Source organism: Rutidosis leptorrhynchoides, chromosome 10 (assembly GCF_046630445.1).
Source record: "Rutidosis leptorrhynchoides isolate AG116_Rl617_1_P2 chromosome 10, CSIRO_AGI_Rlap_v1, whole genome shotgun sequence".
NCBI lineage: Eukaryota > Viridiplantae > Streptophyta > Magnoliopsida > Asterales > Asteraceae > Rutidosis > Rutidosis leptorrhynchoides.
In genome coordinates, this window is record NC_092342.1 from 66,722,525 (window position 1) to 66,741,987 (window position 19,463).

A 19,463-nucleotide genomic window follows, 5' to 3' on the forward strand; every position below is an offset into this window, starting at 1 on the left:
GATACTCAATACATCCTAGGGGAAGATGTACAAGGATCTCAAGAAACATTTTTGGTGGCCGGGTATGAAAGCCGATGTTGCTAAATACGTAGGAGAATGTTTGACGTATTCTAAGGTCAAAGCTGAGCATCAGAAACCATCAGGTCTACTTCAACAACCCGAAATCCAGGAATGGAAATGGGAAAACATTACCATGGATTTCATCACTAAATTGCCAAGGACTGCAAGTGGTTTTGATACTATTTGGGTAATAGTTGATCGTCTCACCAAATCAGCACACTTCCTGCCAATAAGAGAAGATAACAAGATGGAGAAGTTAGCACGATGGTATTTGAAGGAAGTCGTCTCCAGACATGGAATACCAATCTCTATTATCTCTGATAGGGATGGCAGATTTATTTCAAGATTCTGGCAGACATTATAGCAAGCATTAGGAACTCGTCTAGACATGAGTACTGCCTATCATTCACAAACTGATGAGCAGAGCGAAAGGACGATACAAACGCTTGAAGACATGTTACGAGCATGTGTTATTGATTTCGGAAACAGTTGGGATCGACGTCTACCGTTAGCAGAATTTTCCTACAACAACAGCTACCATTCAAGCATTGAGATGGCACCGTTTGAAGCACTTTATGGTAGAAAGTGCAGGTCTCCGATTTTTTGGAGTGAAGTGGGGGATAGACAGATTACGGGTCCGAAGATAATACAAGAAACTACCGAGAAGATCATCCAAATTCAACAACGGTTGAAAACCGCCCAAAGTCGACAAAAGAGCTACGCTGACATTAAAAGAAAAGATATAGAATTTGAAATTGGAGAGATGGTCATGCTTAAAGTTGCACATTGGAAAGGCGTTGTTCGATTTGGTAAACGAGGGAAATTAAATCCAAGGTATATTGGACCGTTCAAGATTATTGATCGTGTCGGACCAGTAGCTTACCGACTTGAGTTACCTCAACAACTCGCGGCTGTACATAACACTTTCCATGTCTCGAATTTGAAGAAATGTTTTTCTAAAGAAGATCTCACTATTCCGTTAGATGAAATCCAAATCAACGAAAAACTTCAATTCATCGAAGAACCCATCGAAATAATGGATCGTGAGGTTAAAAGACTTAAGCAAAACAAGATACCAATTGTTAAGGTTCGATGGAATGCTCGTAGAGGACCCGAGTTCACCTGGGAACAAGAAGATCAGATGAAGAAGAAATACTCGCATTTATTTCCAGAAGATACGTCAACACCTCCAACTGCTTAAAATTTCGGGACGAAATTTATTTAACGGGTAGGTACTGTACTGACCCGAACTTTTCCATGTTTAAATATATATTAAATGAAATTGTTATTTACATGATTAAGTGTTTCCAACATGTTAAGCAATCAAACTTGTTAAGACTTGATTAATTGAAATAGGTTTCATATAGACATTTGACCACCCAAGTTGACCAGTTATTCACGAACGTTAAAACTTGTAAAAACTATATGATGACATATATATAATTATATATATAGTTAACATGATATTATGATAAGTAATTATCTCATTAGGTATTTTAACAATGAGTTATATACATAAAATTGAGTTTATCGAATTAAGAAACTCGAAACGATATATATAACGATTATCGTTATAACAACTTCTTACTAAATACATATGAATCATATTAAGATATTGATACACTATGTTTAATCATGATAAATGATAAGTAAACATGTCATTAAGTGTATTAACAATGAACTACATATGTAAAAACAAGACTACTAACTTAATGATTTCGAAACGAGACATATATGTAACGATTATCGTTGTATCGACATTTAAATGTATATATATCATATTAAGATATATTAATATATCATAATATCATGATAATATAATAATTTAACATCTCATTAGATATAATAAACATTGGGTTAACAACATTTAACAAGATCGTTAACTTAAAGGTTTCAAATCAACATTTACATGTAACGACTAACGATGACTTAACGACTCAGTTAAAATGTATATACATGTAGTGTTTTAATATGTATTCATACACTTTTGAAAGAATTCAAGACACTTATCAAAATACTTCTACTTAACAAAAATGTTTACAATTACATCCTCGTTCAATTTCATCAACAATTCTACTCGTATGCACCCGTATTCGTACTCGTACAATACACAGCTTTTAGATGTATGTACTATTGGTATATACACTCCAATGATCAGCTCTTAGTAGCCCATGTGAGTCACCTAACACATGTGGGAATCATCATTTGGAAACTAGCATGAAATATCTCATAAAATTACAAAAATATGAGTAATCATTCATGACTTATTTACATGTAAACAAAATTACACATCCTTTATATCTAATCCATATACCAACGACCAAAAACACCTACAAACACTTTCATTCTTCAATTTTCTTCATCTAATTGGTCTCTCTCAAGCTCTATCTTCAAGTTCTAAGTGTTCTTCATAAATTCTACAAGTTCTAGTTTCATAAAATCAAGAATACTTCCAAGTTTGCTAGCTTACTTCCAATCTTGTAGAGTGATCATCCAACCTCAAGAAATCTTTCTTATTTACAGTAAGATATCTTTCTAATACAAGGTAATACTCATATTCAAACTTTGATTCAATTTCTATAACTATAATAATCTTATTTCGAGTAGAAATCTTACTTGAACTTGTTTTCATGTCATAATTCTACTTCAAGAACTTTCAAGCCATCCAAGATCCTTTGAAGCTAGATCCATTTGTCACTTTTCCAGTAGGTTTATCCACAAAACTTGAGGTAGTAATGATGTTCATAACATCATTCGATTCATACATATAAAGCTATCTTATTCGAAGGTTTAAACTTGAAATCACTAGAACATAGACACATATGCAAATGTTTTGACATATCATATCCTAGCTAACTTATATTGTATTATACATGTATTCTAATATATTATGTAATCTTGGGATACAATAGACACGTATGCAAATGTTTTGACATATCATATCGACCCATGTATATATATTAGCTGGAACAACCATAGACACTCTATATGCAGTAATGATAGAGTTAGCTATACAGGGTTGAGGTTGATTCCAAAAATATATATACCTTGAGTTGTGATCTAGCCTGAGATGTGTATACACTGGGTCGTGGATTGATTCAAGATAATATATATCGATTTATTTCTGTACATCTAACTGTGGACAACTAGTTGTAGGTTAATAATGAGGACAGCTGACTTAATAAACTTAAAACATCAAAATGTATTAAAAGTGTTGTAAATATATTTTGAACATACTTTCATATATATGTACATATTTGTTATAGGTTCGTGAATCGACCAGTGGCCAAGTCTTACTTCCCGATGAAGTAAAAATCTGTGAAAGTGAGTTATAGTCCCACTTTTAAAATCTAATATTTTGGGATGAGAATACATGCAGTTTTATAAATGTTTTACGAAATAGACACAAGTAATTGAAACTACATTATATGGGTGAATGATCGAAGCCGAATATGCCCCTTTTGCTTGGTAACCTAAGAATTAGTAAACCGATCTACTAATTGACGCGAATCCTAAAGATTGATCTATTGGGCCTAACGAACCCCATCCAAAGTACCAGATGCTTTAGTACTTCGAATTCGTTTTTATCATGTCCGAAGGATTTCTCGGAATGATAGGGGATATTCTTATATGCATCTTGTTAATGTCGGTTACCAGGTGTTCACCATATGAATGAATTTTATCTCTATGTATGGGATGTATATTGAAATATGAAATCTTGTGGTCTATTATTATGATTTGATAATGTATAGGATAAACCTATAACTCACCAACATTTTTGTTAACGTTTTAAGCATGTTTATTCTCAGGTGATTATTAAGAGCTTCTGATGTTGCATACTAAAATAAGGACAAGATTTGGAGTCCATGCTTGTATGATATTATGTAAAAACTGCATTCAAGAAACTTATTTTTGATGTAATATGTTCTTATTGTAAACCATTATGTAATGGTCGTGTGTAAACGGTATATTTTAGATTATCATTATTTGATAATCTACGTAATGCTTTTTAAACCTTTATTGATAAAATAAAGGTTATGATTGTTTTAAAAATGAATGCAGTCTTTGAAAAACATCTCATATAGAGGTCAAAACCTCGCGACGAAATCAATTAATATGGAACGTTTATAATCAATATGAACGGGACATTTCAACCTTGACCAGCTTGAACTTGGAGACAATGAATCTCAAATACGGGTCCTAATTTGCCGTAAATGGGATACACATACAATCCGTGGAAACTATATGAGCTCAGAGTTTATCGTCTCTAATGAGCGGGTATATAACTAACTTTTATTATGTTAACCACATTGAGCTATAGTATTCGTATGACTTCTTATTTATAATGCAGATTCCATATACGCGTGTGCTGCTTCTATATATATAGTGCTTATAATATAGTGTGGTGTGTGTTGTGTCAATTTTTATAGGGAAACGTTATGCAGTGCACTGCAAAAAACAATATCGCCCATTGTTTCATCGATCGATTGCAAGAAGGATGTGTTTACTTTATTGGTAACTTTACAGTCGTAAGCAACAAAGATGAATATCGCATTCTGCATGATAACAAAAACAAGATTGAGCTCCAAGGCTCGACTTATTTGAAAAAGGATACAAGTGATGCAGTTGACGGATTCGTTTGTTACCCGTTCAAATGTATCGAATTTGAGAACCTTGAACTTACAAAGGGAAAGTATTTTATTGGTATTAACTCAAATCCTTTAATATTTCTATATATATATTTTCTCCGGATTCTAATATGTTCATCAAAACTTGGAACTATAGTTTCTATTACATTGATCAAATATAAACTACGTGTCTGTTATCATGTAGACGTCATTGGATGTGTACTAAACGTTGGCAACCCAACACCCCAAAAAACAGGTTCAAACACTGTGGAATTTGATCTTGCGAACCAAAGGTAACCTCTAACTTCGTTTCCATTGTCTTATCTCTGAAAAGTTGTTTCTACATGTTCTGTTCTAGAGTATTATACCCGTGCTTCTAACTTTGTTTTGGCTCGACTTATTCCACTCATTCATCAATCTTCCTATATGTTATGTCTACAGTATAATACTCGAGGTTCTACTTTTTTTACATATTCAGATTGTCTCGGTTATTCATCAACCCCTTTTGCTTTTGAATATTGAACCATGGTATTTCTCCCTATTAACATATAAACACATGCCACTTTAAACAGGGGGCGTAAAATTAAAGTAACCCTATGGGGAAGTTTAGGGGATTATTTGCGAGAAAAGAAATCTCAGACTGATGGGTTTTACTGCATTATTCTGTCTTCAGTTGCTGTCAAAGAGCACAACGGTCAGCTTTTGTCATACTTACTACTGCTCACTATCTAAACGTTTGCATCCATATCTGTACAATTGAGAGTAACATTATCCGTCTCAACTCAACTCACAGGTGAACTTTGTATCTCAAGTTCTACAATAACACTGATTATTGATGACTCTGAAATACCACTCTTGCATGATTTCACTTCGAAAATCAGGTGCTTTCACATTTTTGTATATAAATGCATATATAAAAAGCCTAAACCATTACTAAAATATGACTACCATGTTCAGCTGTAGCAACATGGAACTCACCGAAGTCAATGAACATCGTCCAGTAACACCACACCAGAGATCGTCAATGGAAGGCACCCTTGCCCAATTACTTATGTTGGCCCGCAAAGGAAAAAAAGATGTGTTGTATCTTTTTATACAAGTCCCATTTCACACTAATCAAAATCAACTCTATTCTCTTCACTTACTTTTTACCCCTTTCAGGCTGGCACCTTTACCAGCAAACTGCAAATAACAAACATCAGAACCAAAAGCTCTTGTTATTACTATACATGCAATTTATGCAAATCCAAAAAACTTACTTCGTGAAGGTTTGGGAATGTTTGGTGCGATTCTTGTGAAAAGGCACCTACTTATCCGAAGCCAAGGTAATTTACACAATATCATTTCATCTTTAATACGTAACACATATAATCTATCTCTCTCCCTGACACCTCAATTCTTTTTTTACTCACCAAAGTTTCAGGCTTCAGTGTGATGTGAGAGACGACTCTGCAGAGACTGTAAATTATCCTCTTTGATGAGACGGCTGAAAAATTAGCCAGTGCAATAGTCCAGGCCTTATTGACTGACAGCAATGAGGTTTTCTATTGATATTATTTGTCTACTACTTTCCGAATACTTATATTATACGTTATAAATTACTCTTTATATACATAGGATACCTGCAATTCAGTGTTGCCCAATCCTTTGGCTAGTTTGATTAACACCACCCACAAATTTGTCTTGAAGACAAACTCATACTATGAACATGGAGCCTTTGAGAGTTTTAATTGCATTAAGGTCTACCCACCAGACTCCACCCCCAACAATGCTTCAGCTATTAACTTAGAGGAAGGTTCTGTTAGTAACGCCACTCAAGTTAAACACTCATCACCCAGTAGCCAAAAATGGAACACGGTTATTAGTACTCCAGCCAAAAATTTCGAACGTAAGAAGCCGAGAAAGTAAGTTGTCACTATCAATAAAGTATATGTTTTGCCACCCCCATAATGAACCTTATACATGATATTTTGAACTTTACTTTAGGTTCATCATTGAAAGTTCTGATTCAGAGGATGCGAATCAAAAGGATCCTGAAGATGAGAGTTGGAAGGATCCCGAAAATTAGAGTTTGAACGATACTGAAGATGAGAGTTGGAAGGATTGGGATGACACACCCGATAAAGAGGAAAATGATTGATTCACATTGGGATATTAGTATGCAAGCTTAAATAAACTACTCCATATCGGGTGTTAGTGTTTTGCTGTTTTTAAACTACCTCGGATTACAATGGTCATTATGTTTGTTTTCCTTTCATTTCTAGCTTTCATAAATAATAATACAACTCATTAATTAATTTACTATTCACATGAAAGTGACATGATAGAAATTATTAATTATAAGTTACATAATATATCCCTGAAGTATTTAATAAATACGACTTTTTAAAACTTTACGATTCAAATTTGATTCAAAATTATTATTATGTTATTATATTTTATTTCAATATTATTATATTATTATATTTATTAAATTATTATATTTAAATTAATATATCTTTAATCAGTCACAAACTAAAAAAAAAACTTAAATACCTCGTGAAGACACAAAAAGTGTCCCCGGCAGCGACGCCAAAAACTTGATGTGTTCTAGAGAGTGTGTATGAAACGGCTATCAGTTTTATATTTATTTACTATAGGAAATCACCTAAATTAAACTAAAACACAAAAGGCAAGTATACCTATCGCGTAATAATATAGCTAAGGTAAAGTCCGGGAGGTCGATCCATGGACACTATTATTGGGTGTCTTACTAGGTCAAATTAGTTAATTAAGTAGTTAAACTAGATTTAGTAATATATAGTAATTATAGGTAACTTTGGGGGGATTTACCGTTTAATGACCTGTTTGTCGATTTTGAGACTTATATCACAGTTAAAACCTAATGCAAAATATTAAATATAAATATAACTTATTTTAAAGAGTAAAGTAAATGACAACAAATAAAAGTGCAATAATTAAAAATATAAATAAAGCGTAAAAATAAAAGTGCGATAATTTAAAGTACGATAAATAAAATGACGATAAATGAAAGTACGATGAGATATAAAATAAAGGAATTATGCTTATTTAAACTTCCGTAATCATGATGTTTGACGTTTTGATTTTAATTTATTACCATGGGTTAATTGTCCTTTGTCCTGGATTATTCGATACGTCTATCTGGTTTTTGTCCATAACAGTCCATCAACCATAATTATAAAGTGCGAGTATCCTTGTCAAATTACCCTTATACCCGAAGTCAAATATTCCAACTAATTGAGGACTTAAACTGTAACAAGGTTTTAATACTTTGTTAACAATTACACCAATTTTCCTTGAATGTAATCCACCCCTGTTTTAATGAGTCAATTGACTATTAATCCATCCCCGTGTCCGGTCAAATGAACAATTATTAGTACTTATAAATATCCCGCCCATCGTATCCGATCGAGTGTATGTGGTTATTTATAGATACGTCAAATTGTAAATCTTTATATTAAATTAACGAACTATCATTCAGTTAAACAAATATAAAGCCCATTAATAGCCCATAGTCTAATTTCCACAAGTGTCGGTCTTTTGTTCAAACCCCAATTATGGTCCAAAGCCCAATTACCCAATCTTAATATTTAGCCCAACATCACGATTACTTCGGCTTAAATAAGCATAATAATAACTTAGTTACGAGACATTAATTTAAAAAGGAAGAACATAACTTACAATGATTATTTATAGCGTAGTGTTACACGGACAGAGTTTCGATTTAAGACCCGTAAAATATTCTTACAATAACCCAATTATTATTAAAATTAAATTAAAATTATAATTATAAAATATTAATATATATATATCGTATATGATATGAGAAAGAAAAAGAAAAAGGTGTAGTTTCTTCATTACTCCGTGCCTTGCTTTTATAGGCAAATGATTGATACTGTTGTAGGTGGAATGTTAGCTGGCTACCATTCAAAGTTGAATCAATAATATCTCGTTGCGAATTATTGATTTGAAATTTTCACTTATGACCCTTTAACTATGCTCAATTAACAACTTTTTATTATTTATTATTATTCTTATTATGAATTATTTAAATATTATATTATATTCTTGTGCATAGTTGACTTGTACTTTCAGCTCCGTTGCGTCGAGCGTTGAAAGTTGGTTCATGTCTCGGTTCCGGATTTTTGAACGCCTTTTTGTATAATTTAATATCTTGTACTTTGCATTTTGCGGCTTGTACTTTTGTAATTTTGAGACGTGTCTCATCAATAAATTGAACCACTTGAATTGTACTTTGTACTTTTTAGATTTTTGGTCATTTGCATCGTCAAATCGTCGAATCTGTCTTTTGTCTTCACCTTTTATTATTTAAACGATAATTACTTGAAATTAGAACAATTGCAACTAAAAGCTTATCTTTCTTGAAGGATAATGCTATGAAATATATGTTCATTTTTAGCATTATCAAATATTCCCACACTTGAGCATTGCTTGTCCTCAAGCAATATAGAACTTGAATATAACTTTACTAGAATCACTTCTTTATTCTTCACACTTTGTACATCAGTGATTTCAATACGGCGGTATGAACAATGATAGTAACGATGTGGTTTACAGTCCCACATGACTATGAAAATTTAGATCCTTTAAGGAAATCGGATCTTTATGAAAACATTTGATCTTTTGAAAATTCAATCTAGCTTTTACCCTAGATAACTTTTCTGATTTGACCCACCATCGGTGTTGCAAAATATATTTGTGGATCAATATTTTGGCTAAAACTTTTAGTTTCGTGTAATCCACTGCTATCCCTGTATCGGAAAGCACACATCCAGTTTACTTGTTCCGTATATTACCTTTCGGCAAACTACCGTCCGGTTGTAAAGAAAAGCGATGAACAAGAAACTGTTAAGGCAATGTCCCGTGACATGCTTTTAATTATGGTCTATATCGTGTCGGATGCAATTACTATCCTTTGTAGGAGCAATAGTAAAGATCACCTTATAGTTTTTCGGTCTGGCACAAGGTCATGTCTTCGACCATGCTATGCAACCACCGTTCTTACGGTTGACACCCGATTTGGTTCAGGTGACTTAATGAATTCCGGTGAATTCTTAGGATTTTACGTTCAATGGTAATGAACGCATTGAAAATAGGTTTTCAGAAAACAAATCGGTTTTAATTTGATCAAAATATTTTCTCGTTCAAGTTCGAGTTTAGATATCATCGAATTCCATGAGTTTGTAATTCTCAATCTTTAAAGTCAATCTCAAGGATTGAGTAATATCAGGCTTAAAAGCTGATTTTTAATCTTTAAGGAGATTATCCTTTCTGGGGGTCTGATTCATTAGTCTTATCAAGCTAATTTGCACTGCGCCCTCCCCATTTTACGAGACAGATCCTCTCATGGTTAGGATAAGTCTGACCACTTGGCGACCCTGTTTGATGCTGAGGTCCGTGGATTTCCTGCTGATTTTAGAGATGACTTTTCTTGATTTTTCATCAACCTACAGTTGGTCTGGACGACAACTTCCTGACCTAAATCAAGAAGCGCATTTCTTTTTCGGAAGACTTTACTTCCTTTTAATGATGGAATTGATTCATCGTGTAGATTCATCTTTTCTTTTATCTTTATTATAATATTACGGGTAAAACAGTTAATTTAGTCCAAAACAAAAGCACCTGCAATAAACTTTACAGAAACATGTGATAGATAGTTTTATTGAATAACTTGGTACATTCTCCCCGCAGTTAGTTTTTTTTTTTTTTTGCCTTTTTATTCTCCTTTATTCCATTTTAAATGAATTCAAGCGTTTTAGGGTGTTTCTCAATTTATGTCCTTTCCGAGGTAACGATAATTTCGGTATTAACACCTAGTTTTCATCGTTCATAAATATGTATAAACATGATTTTGAATTCATTTAGTTGAAAAATTTTCAAATTTTCACAAAATTTGGCAATTAAACTAAGTGTAAACCCGAGAGAATTTATAACCCTTCTCCACACTTGAGATCATGCAATGCCCTCATTTGCAAGAAATCAGTAAAAATTTAAATTCATGAGGGTGATTAGTGTAGAAAAATGATTAAAATTACCGAGTTTGCAAACATATTGTTTGTTCGAATGATAAATGATGCATATCATTTGCTCATTCCTGCAGTTTTTAAATCACATTTGATATTTTGCGTCTTGTCGTTAAAATCAGTAGCTTTTGCTCAACTTAATGTTAGTCTTTGAAAGTGCGCTGTTTTACCCTGTTGTGTACATGATAAAATACAAACATATATACATATTTTTGAAGTTGGGTATATTACCCCACGTTCATATAATATATTTTTTTTTGCATACTTTAGATCAATAATATTAAAAATAATGATAACAAAATTTGTCGTCCCGCCCTCGGGTAAAGCAATTTCAGTTCAATGACCTAGTGTTTAACTCAGAACGAATTTTAGAAATCATTTTTTTTAAACTTAATTAAATAAAGTAAATTTTTATTTTTAAAATCACACAAAACTTAAATTTAAAAAGCATATTAATTTCATATAAAACCTACAAAACAAAACAAAAATTCAGAATGGGGGGGGGGAACTAGTTCTTTAGTGTCTGCTAGTGGAAAAGACCAATCGGATTCAATTCTCGGAACTACACGAGAACAGAACAACTAACTCTAGACAGCATTTTCTTTTTAGAACATTTGAGTCTCCCCACACTTAGGTAGCTGTGGTGTTGAAATTGTGATTAACTTCATCATCAATTTTTCTTGGACCATAATCAACATGCATATCTGTGACTTTTGCTTTAAGCCATTGGTCAGATTCTTGTGTAATATCCACAAATTCAACTAGTTTCGCCTTTTCTTTAGGCGATAGATTGGATACTAACCGGTTACATAACTTAAAGTTCCCCTTGGTTCTAGCATCGCGAATCCGTTTAATAAGTTTCTTCATTGAACTATTAATAACGGGATCAATTAATTTCGTATCAACTATGGGGTTCTTTGTTATCAGGTCATCATTAGGTGTTACTTCATTTTCCCCACACTTAGACGTTTTATTATTGCTAAGCACTACCGTTGGAGTTGGTAAAACAATATGCTTTTTACCAATCGTTTTTATTGGTTCAACGGTTTTGGTTAGTGGAGATTTAGACTTTCGACTCACAAAGGTGATCGATTTTTCATTATTACTAAGTGTCATTCTACCCTCTCTTACATCAAATAATGCCCCGGTGGACGCTAAGAATGGTAGAACTAAAATTATAGGAATGTTTGAGTCCTCTTCTATGTCAATGACAATAAATTTGACTAAAAATGTTAAATTACCCACTTGAACGGGTAGGTCATCAGCAATTCCAACTGGGTGCTTAATGGTTCGATCAAAGAGTCGAACACTCATTTCCATTGGACTTAACTCACCTACTCCTAATCTCTTATATAATGAAAGAGGCATAACACTCACACTCGCACCTAAATCTGCTAGTGCATCATACATGACACAATCACTAAGTAGACAAGGAATAATAAATTCACCCGAATCACCCAAACTGGATGGAGGTTTTGGTGGAACTGTCTTCATCGGGTTTATCTTTACGGTTTATGTTTCTTGTACTTTCTTATTCTTCTTCTTCTTTCCAGAGGTATCACAAACTTTATTACCTATTACTTCCTCATACTCAACTCCTTTTCTTGGAAACGGGATGGGTGGTCTGTATGGTGCCACCACTAGCTTTACATACTCAGGTGGTGGTGGTGGTGTAACTTCTTCATTGTTACTCACATCTAAAACCTTCCCATCTTCTGGTGTTGATTTTTCAGAATTCGTTGAAACCATGTTAACATTTTCATTCCGAGGATTTACTTCAGTATTACTCGGTAGCTTTCCTTGTTCCCTTTCACTCATCAATCTAGCAAGAGTACCTACTTGTTTTTCTAGATTTAAAATGGAAGCTTGTTGAGTTCTTAATGACTGATCAAACCTCTCATTAGTTTGGGTTTGAGATGTAATAAATTGTGCTTGAGATTCAACTAACTTTTGTACCATTTCTTTCAGATTTGACTTTTTCTCTTCGGTTTCTTGTGGTGGTTTATACAAACCAGGTCTTTGTTGATTGAAAGTGTTGTTTTGAGTTGGTTGGTTATTTGGACCTTGTTGGTTATACGAGTTATTGTTGGGTCCATTTGAATTGTAAAGAATGTTTTGAATTTGATTAAAGTTTAGCCTTGGAGGTTGATAATTATTTTGATAATTATTTGCCGGCCTTTGGTTCATGTAAGAAACATTCTCTCGTTGTTCCATCATTTGCTCGATGTGACAATTTTTTGTTAAGTGTGGTCCACCGCATTGCTCACAACTGATTCTTATTGCGTGAATATCTTTAGTCATCTTTTCCATTCTTCTTTCGAAAGCATATATTTTTGCGAAAACGGAATCAAAGTCATGGCTAGAATCGGCTCTAGCTGCTTTAGATGAACGAAAAATATCTTTTTCCTGGTGCCACTCATGTGAGTGGGAGACTGTGATATCAATGATTTTGTGAGCTTTGGTAGCGGTTTTCTTCATAATGGAACCACCAGCTGTTATGTCGATGTCTTTTCGTGTAGCAATGTCGCATCCTTGGTAGAATATGTGTACTATTTGATAAGTGTCTAAACCATGTTGCGGACGTGCTCTCAACAACTTTCCAAATCTTGTCCACGCCTCATATAATGTTTTATTTGGCTTTTGCGCGAACGTAACAATTTCTCCTTGAAGTCTCACGGCTTTAGATGCCGAAAAGAATTGTTTAAGAAATTTCTCAACTAAAACATCCCATGTATCAATTGCCCCTTCAGGTAACGATTCTAACCAATCTTTGGCTTCTCCCTTTAAAGTCCACGAAAACAACATGAGATAGATCTGTTTATCCTCAACTTATCTTATTTTAAATAGAGTACAAATCCTATTAAAGGTTCGAATATGTTCGTTTGGATCTTCTTTTGGTGTACCACTATATTGGCATTGATTAGTTACCATGTGTAGGATTTGTCCTTTGATTTCACAATCTGGTGCATTAATATCTGGCTTAATAATGGCGTGACCTTGGCCCGTGCATGTGGCTCTCATTCGGTCTTCCATACTTAGAGGTTCCGTAACTTCCATAATTGAATTTGTTGAATACGAATCACTAGAGGATTCTGATTTAATGGTTTCTTCCTCGACAATCTCTGGTTGAATGATTTGTGGTTCCGGAGGAAATATTAGTGGTTCAGGATCTCTGAATTGTCCTTGAATATCCTCCGGGTTCTCAATTGTGAGGTTGGGTTCAAAAAATGAATTATCGGAAATTTGAATTGGAGTACTTGGTCGACTGGATGACGATTCTAAAGAAAAATAAACGGCGACAATATTGGCTAGATGTCTTGATCGAGTTATAGGTGGTGAACGTATGAAAGGTGGTGAACGTTTTGCTCGGTGCATTAACTGAATATCCTATTAGTTATAAAAGATAAAAATTATATAAGTTATCAAATTAATAGACTTTTCTGATTTTGCTCACGTTTCGAATAGCCAATAGATGTAGCAGGTAGCCAGGACCCTTTAAATCGGAAGCCCACAACTCGCCACTAACAAATCCAACTATTACTACGAACCAGAAAATTTTGGATGTCTATCAATTTAACCACTTAAAACAATTTTTCGTCGAAATTTTGAAATAAAAATCTATGTCCTAAAAACTGGAGCGTCGAGAAATAAGAAAGAAAAAAAGCGCGTCGAAAAATGTCGAAAAATAAAAGGTCGAAAAATAAGAAAATTGTAGCGCGTCGAAAATTAAAAAGGGATTCTAAACGAAAAACGGGAATTACTTAAAAGGATACTAAAATTTTACGTCGCAAAATTTTAAGGCACCTAAATCTTAGTCTAAAGAAAAAGCACTTAAGGGATTTTACGGCAAAGCCTAAAAATTTAAAAGTATAAAAATAACTATGGCAAAACTAAACTTAATACTAAAAGTTGTGACTAGAGTCTAAAAATCTAAAGGTAATAAAACTTAAATTTTTTTTTAATTTTATAGACAAAATCTTAAAAATATATTTTTTTAATTAATTAATTAGTTTTTGTTTTTAAAAATTTTTTTTTTACAAAATTAATAATATTTTTTTATATTTTTTTTAAATTAATATATTTTTTTTTACGTTTTAAATTTTTTTTTAAAATTTTTTTTAAATTTTTTTATTTTATTTTTATTTTAAAAAAACGAGATTTTTTTATTATTATTATTTTTTTAAATTTTATTTTATTTTTTATTTTTTTATTTTTTCAATTTTATTTTATTTTTTTAATTTTTTTTAACTTAAAAAAAGTAGAAAAGCAAAAACTATTTAATTGTTTTTTAATTCATTTACTATTCATTGAATAGTAAATAAAACGAAATTAATTAATTTACTATTCACATGAAAGCGACATGATAGAAATTATTAATTATAAGTTACATAATATACCCCTGAAGTATTTAATAAATACGACTTTTTAAAACTTTACGATTCAAATTTGATTCAAAATTATTATTATATTTTATTTCGATATTATTATATTATTATATTTATTAAATTATTACTCCCTACGTCCCTATATTATTGTCCATTATTCCATTTTGGGGTGTCCTAAATTAATTGTCCAGTTCCATAAATAGAAAGAAAAGAAGATATTTCATTGGTGGATCTGGAGAGAGAAGATATTTCATTGGTGGAGAAATGAAGTTAGTGGGATTTTCTAAAACTGTGTGTTTTTTGTCTGGTGACAATAAATATGGGACGGAGGGAGTATATTTAAATTAATATATCTTTAATCAGTCAAAAACTAAAAAAAAACTTAAATACCCCGTGAAGACACAAAAAGTGTCCCCGGCAGCGGCGCCAAAAACTTGATGTGTTCTAGAGAGTGTGTATGAAACGGCTATCAGTTTTATATTTATTTACTACAGGAAATCACCTAAGTTAAACTAAAATACAAAAGGCAAGTATACCTATCGTGTAATAATATAGCTAAGGTAAAGTCCGGCAGGTCGATCCGTGGACACTATTATTGGGTGTCTTACTAGGTCAAATTAGTTAATTAAGTAGTTAAACTAGATTTAGTAATATATAGTAATTATAGGTAACTTTGAGGGGATTTACCGTTTAATGACCGGTTTGTCGATTTTGAGACTTATATCACAGTTAAAACCTAATGCAAAATATTAAATATAAATATAACTTATTTTAAAGAGTAAAGTAAATGACAACAAATAAAAGTGCAGTAATTAAAAATATAAATAAAGCGTAAAAATAAAAGTGCGATAATTTAAAGTACGATAAATAAAATGACGATAAATGAAAGTACGATGAGATATAAAATAAAGGAATTATGCTTATTTAAACTTCCGTAATCATGATGTTTGACGTTTTGATTTTAATTTATTACCATGGGTTAATTGTTCTTTGTCCTGGATTATTCGATACGTCTATCTGGTTTTTGTCCATAACAGTCCATCGGCCATAATTATATAGTGCGAGTATCCTCGTCAAATTACCCTTATACCCGAAGTCAAATATTCCAACTAATTGAGTACTTAAACTGTAACAAGGTTTTAATACTTTGTTAACAATTACACCAATTTTCCTTGAATGTAATCCACCCCTGTTTTAATGAGTCAATTGACTATTAATCCATCCCCTTGTCCGGTCAAATGAACAATTATTAGTACTTATAAATATCCCGCCCATCATATCCGATCGAGTGTATGTGGTTATTTATAGATACGTCAAATTGTAAATCTTTATATTAAATTAACGAACTATCATTCAGTTAAACAAATATAAAGCCCATTAATAGCCCATAGTCTAATTTCCACAAGTGTCGGTCTTTTGTTCAAACCTCAGTTATGGTCCAAAGCCCAATGACCCAATCTTAATATTTAGCCCAACATCACGATTACTTCGGCTTAAATAAGCATAATAATAACTTAGTTACGAGACATTAATTTAAAAAGGAAGAACATAACTTACAATGATTATTTATAGCGTAGCGTTACACGGACAGAGTTTCGATTTAAAACCCGTAAAATATTCTTACAATAACCCAATTATTATTAAACTTAAATTAAAATTATAATTATAAATATATATATATATATATATATATATATATATATATATATATATATATATATATATATATATATATATATATATATATATATATATATATATATATATCGTATATGATATGAGAAAGGAAAAGAAAAGGTGTAGTTTCTTCATTACTCCGTGCCTTGCTTTTATAGGCAAATGATTGATACTGTTGTAAGTGGAATGTTAGCTGGCTACCATTCAAAGTTGAATCAATAATATCTCGTTGCGAATTATTGATTTGAAATTTTCACTTATGACCCTTTAACTATGCTCAATTAACAACTTTTTATTATTTATTATTATTCTTATTATGAATTATTTAAATATTATATTATATTCTTGTGCATAGTTGACTTGTACTTTCAGCTCCGTTGTGTCGAGCGTTGAAAGTTGGTTCATGTCTCGGTTCCGGATTTTCGAACGCCTTTTCGTATAATTTAATATCTTGTACTTTGCGTTTTGCGGCTTGTAATTTTGTAATTTTGAGACGTTTCTCATCAATAAATTGAACCACTTGAATTGTACTTTGTACTTTTTAGCTTTTTGGTCATTTGCGTCTTCAAATCTTCGAATCTGTCTTTTGTCTTCACCTTTTATTATTTAAACGATAATTACTTGAAATTAGAACAATTGCAACTAAAAACTTGTCTTTCTTGAAGGATAATGCTATGAAATATATGTTCGTTTTTAGCATTATCAATCTCAATACTTGGTAAGTCTGGAGTGCAAAAAAAACTTAAACTAACTACTTATTTGTAGTGGTCTGCAGTCCTTTTTCTTTTACGAGTGACTAATGTATATGCTTTGGATTATCCATATTTTATTGTAGCAGCTCATTGCTTTTTTTTTTGGTATAATATGTTTGGCTATAGTGTGGCAGTTGTTTTGTTGATGAGACCACCCCTCCTCCAAAGGGTTCACTCTCTCCCTGTGATAAAGTTACCCTGTCAAAAGCAAACCCAGGTACCCAGTACGTCATGTACTTTCTTTCCTTTCCCAATAATCCGCGTTTGAAACTTTTAAACTTAATTTCAAGGTTACAACTACAAGTAGCGAGTTTGATCATTATGTTTGTAACGGGTTGGTTTGGATACTATGTAGATATGACTGGTTACGCTCGAGCAACTACTGTCACTTGCCGACAAACTCGGAGCACAACTAAATAGGCCCAAATGCAACGCCAACATCAGGTACAACTCATTAACTAATTAATTTATATGAATTAATTAATATAAATATATATATACACACAACTTCACATTACATAATCTTCAGTGTCTCTTCATTATCTCATTTATCATTTCACAGTTATCGACAATAATTACGTTAACTGCTATTAATGGTTATGATAAATGAAATGATTAGAAACCATGGAACCTTAAATGATTTGGAATATGAACTATCATCAAGTAACTACATAAGAAAGTAAGAAAAGAAACCCTTTATTGTAATTTAACCCTTCACATACATCATCTTATAGATTTCTTATCTCACTCTTTCTACCATCAGATTCTGAAATGGAGACTAACACATCTATAACTCCAAGTATGTCTTTCATCATTAAAGCTTAATAAACATATGGTTATATGCTTAACTCCGTTCACTTAATCTCTCACAGCACCAGTTGCCACCTCCACAAATGGTGTAATGAATGCGAATGACGCCGCCAACAATTTACACCTCTCAAACTTCCTACATGGTCCTCTATCAATACATTCATCATTGGTCATTACATCACTTGGGAAAGTCCAGACCTATTGTGGTCTCAGATTAAGTGATCCACCTATCCCTCAATTAGGTACATTATCACCTTCAACTTATCTACCACAACACACACATAAACATGCCACATTATTTCAATATTGCCTCTAATTTATAAGATACAAAAGGGGGGATCACATGTTGGCCAGTACTCTATAAAGACAAACATGGTCACCACCAAAAAAGTCTGCATATTTTTTCATAATATCTGATAACAAGACTACCTTACCTATACTTTATAAATATAAACATGGTCCAGAATATTGAATAATGTGATACACTATTATGCCGATGCAGGGTTATCACCATGCCATCCGACACCCTCTCAACTAAAAAACCCCACAAATGGAGCACCAGGTACGTTTGCTACCTACGCACTTGAAGTACAAGTTATAATTTTACATGTAATATGTTTTCATCCTATTGTTACTATAATTAAAATTTCTAACTCATTGAAATAATTTTAGATTCAAAGACTAACTATTCATCTAAAAAGGGCGTAAGCAAAAAGGCATTAAACTCTACAGGTCATTTTCTTAACCATGTTCTGTATATGCATAAAGATAGAAATCAAATCATCCTTATGCTTATTATTACGCATGCCAATGCTAAACATATGATAAATAATTTATTTAGCCTTTGAATTTATGTATTTACTTATGATGCAAGGTTCACTTGTCTGCTACCATAGCCTTTGACCTCCATCCTCTAAATGTCCTACTTGTAATGCAACAATGTGGTACGAAGAGAGAACTAACAAATCAAGAAATACTAAAAATCAAACCTTCTCGCTTTGTTGTCAAAATGGAAAAGTGTTACTGTCTAAACTCAAAGACGCTCCTCCTCCGCTAAAGAACTTGCTCGATTACAATTATCCTACT

General features: G+C 32.5%; 1 protein-coding gene across 1 annotated transcript; it reads left to right on the forward strand.

Moving 5' to 3' along the window:
* Nucleotides 1-4,305: 4,305 nt before the first annotated feature.
* LOC139870342 (uncharacterized) lies at nt 4,306-6,756 on the forward strand. Its single transcript, XM_071858169.1, has 10 exons — nt 4,306-4,338; nt 4,491-4,764; nt 4,894-4,981; nt 5,261-5,382; nt 5,482-5,569; nt 5,646-5,771; nt 5,957-6,013; nt 6,112-6,148; nt 6,306-6,592; nt 6,675-6,756. The coding sequence occupies exons 1-10, from the start codon at nt 4,306-4,308 to the stop codon at nt 6,754-6,756; spliced, it is 1,194 nt and encodes a 397-aa protein (XP_071714270.1).
* Nucleotides 6,757-19,463: the final 12,707 nt, after the last annotated feature.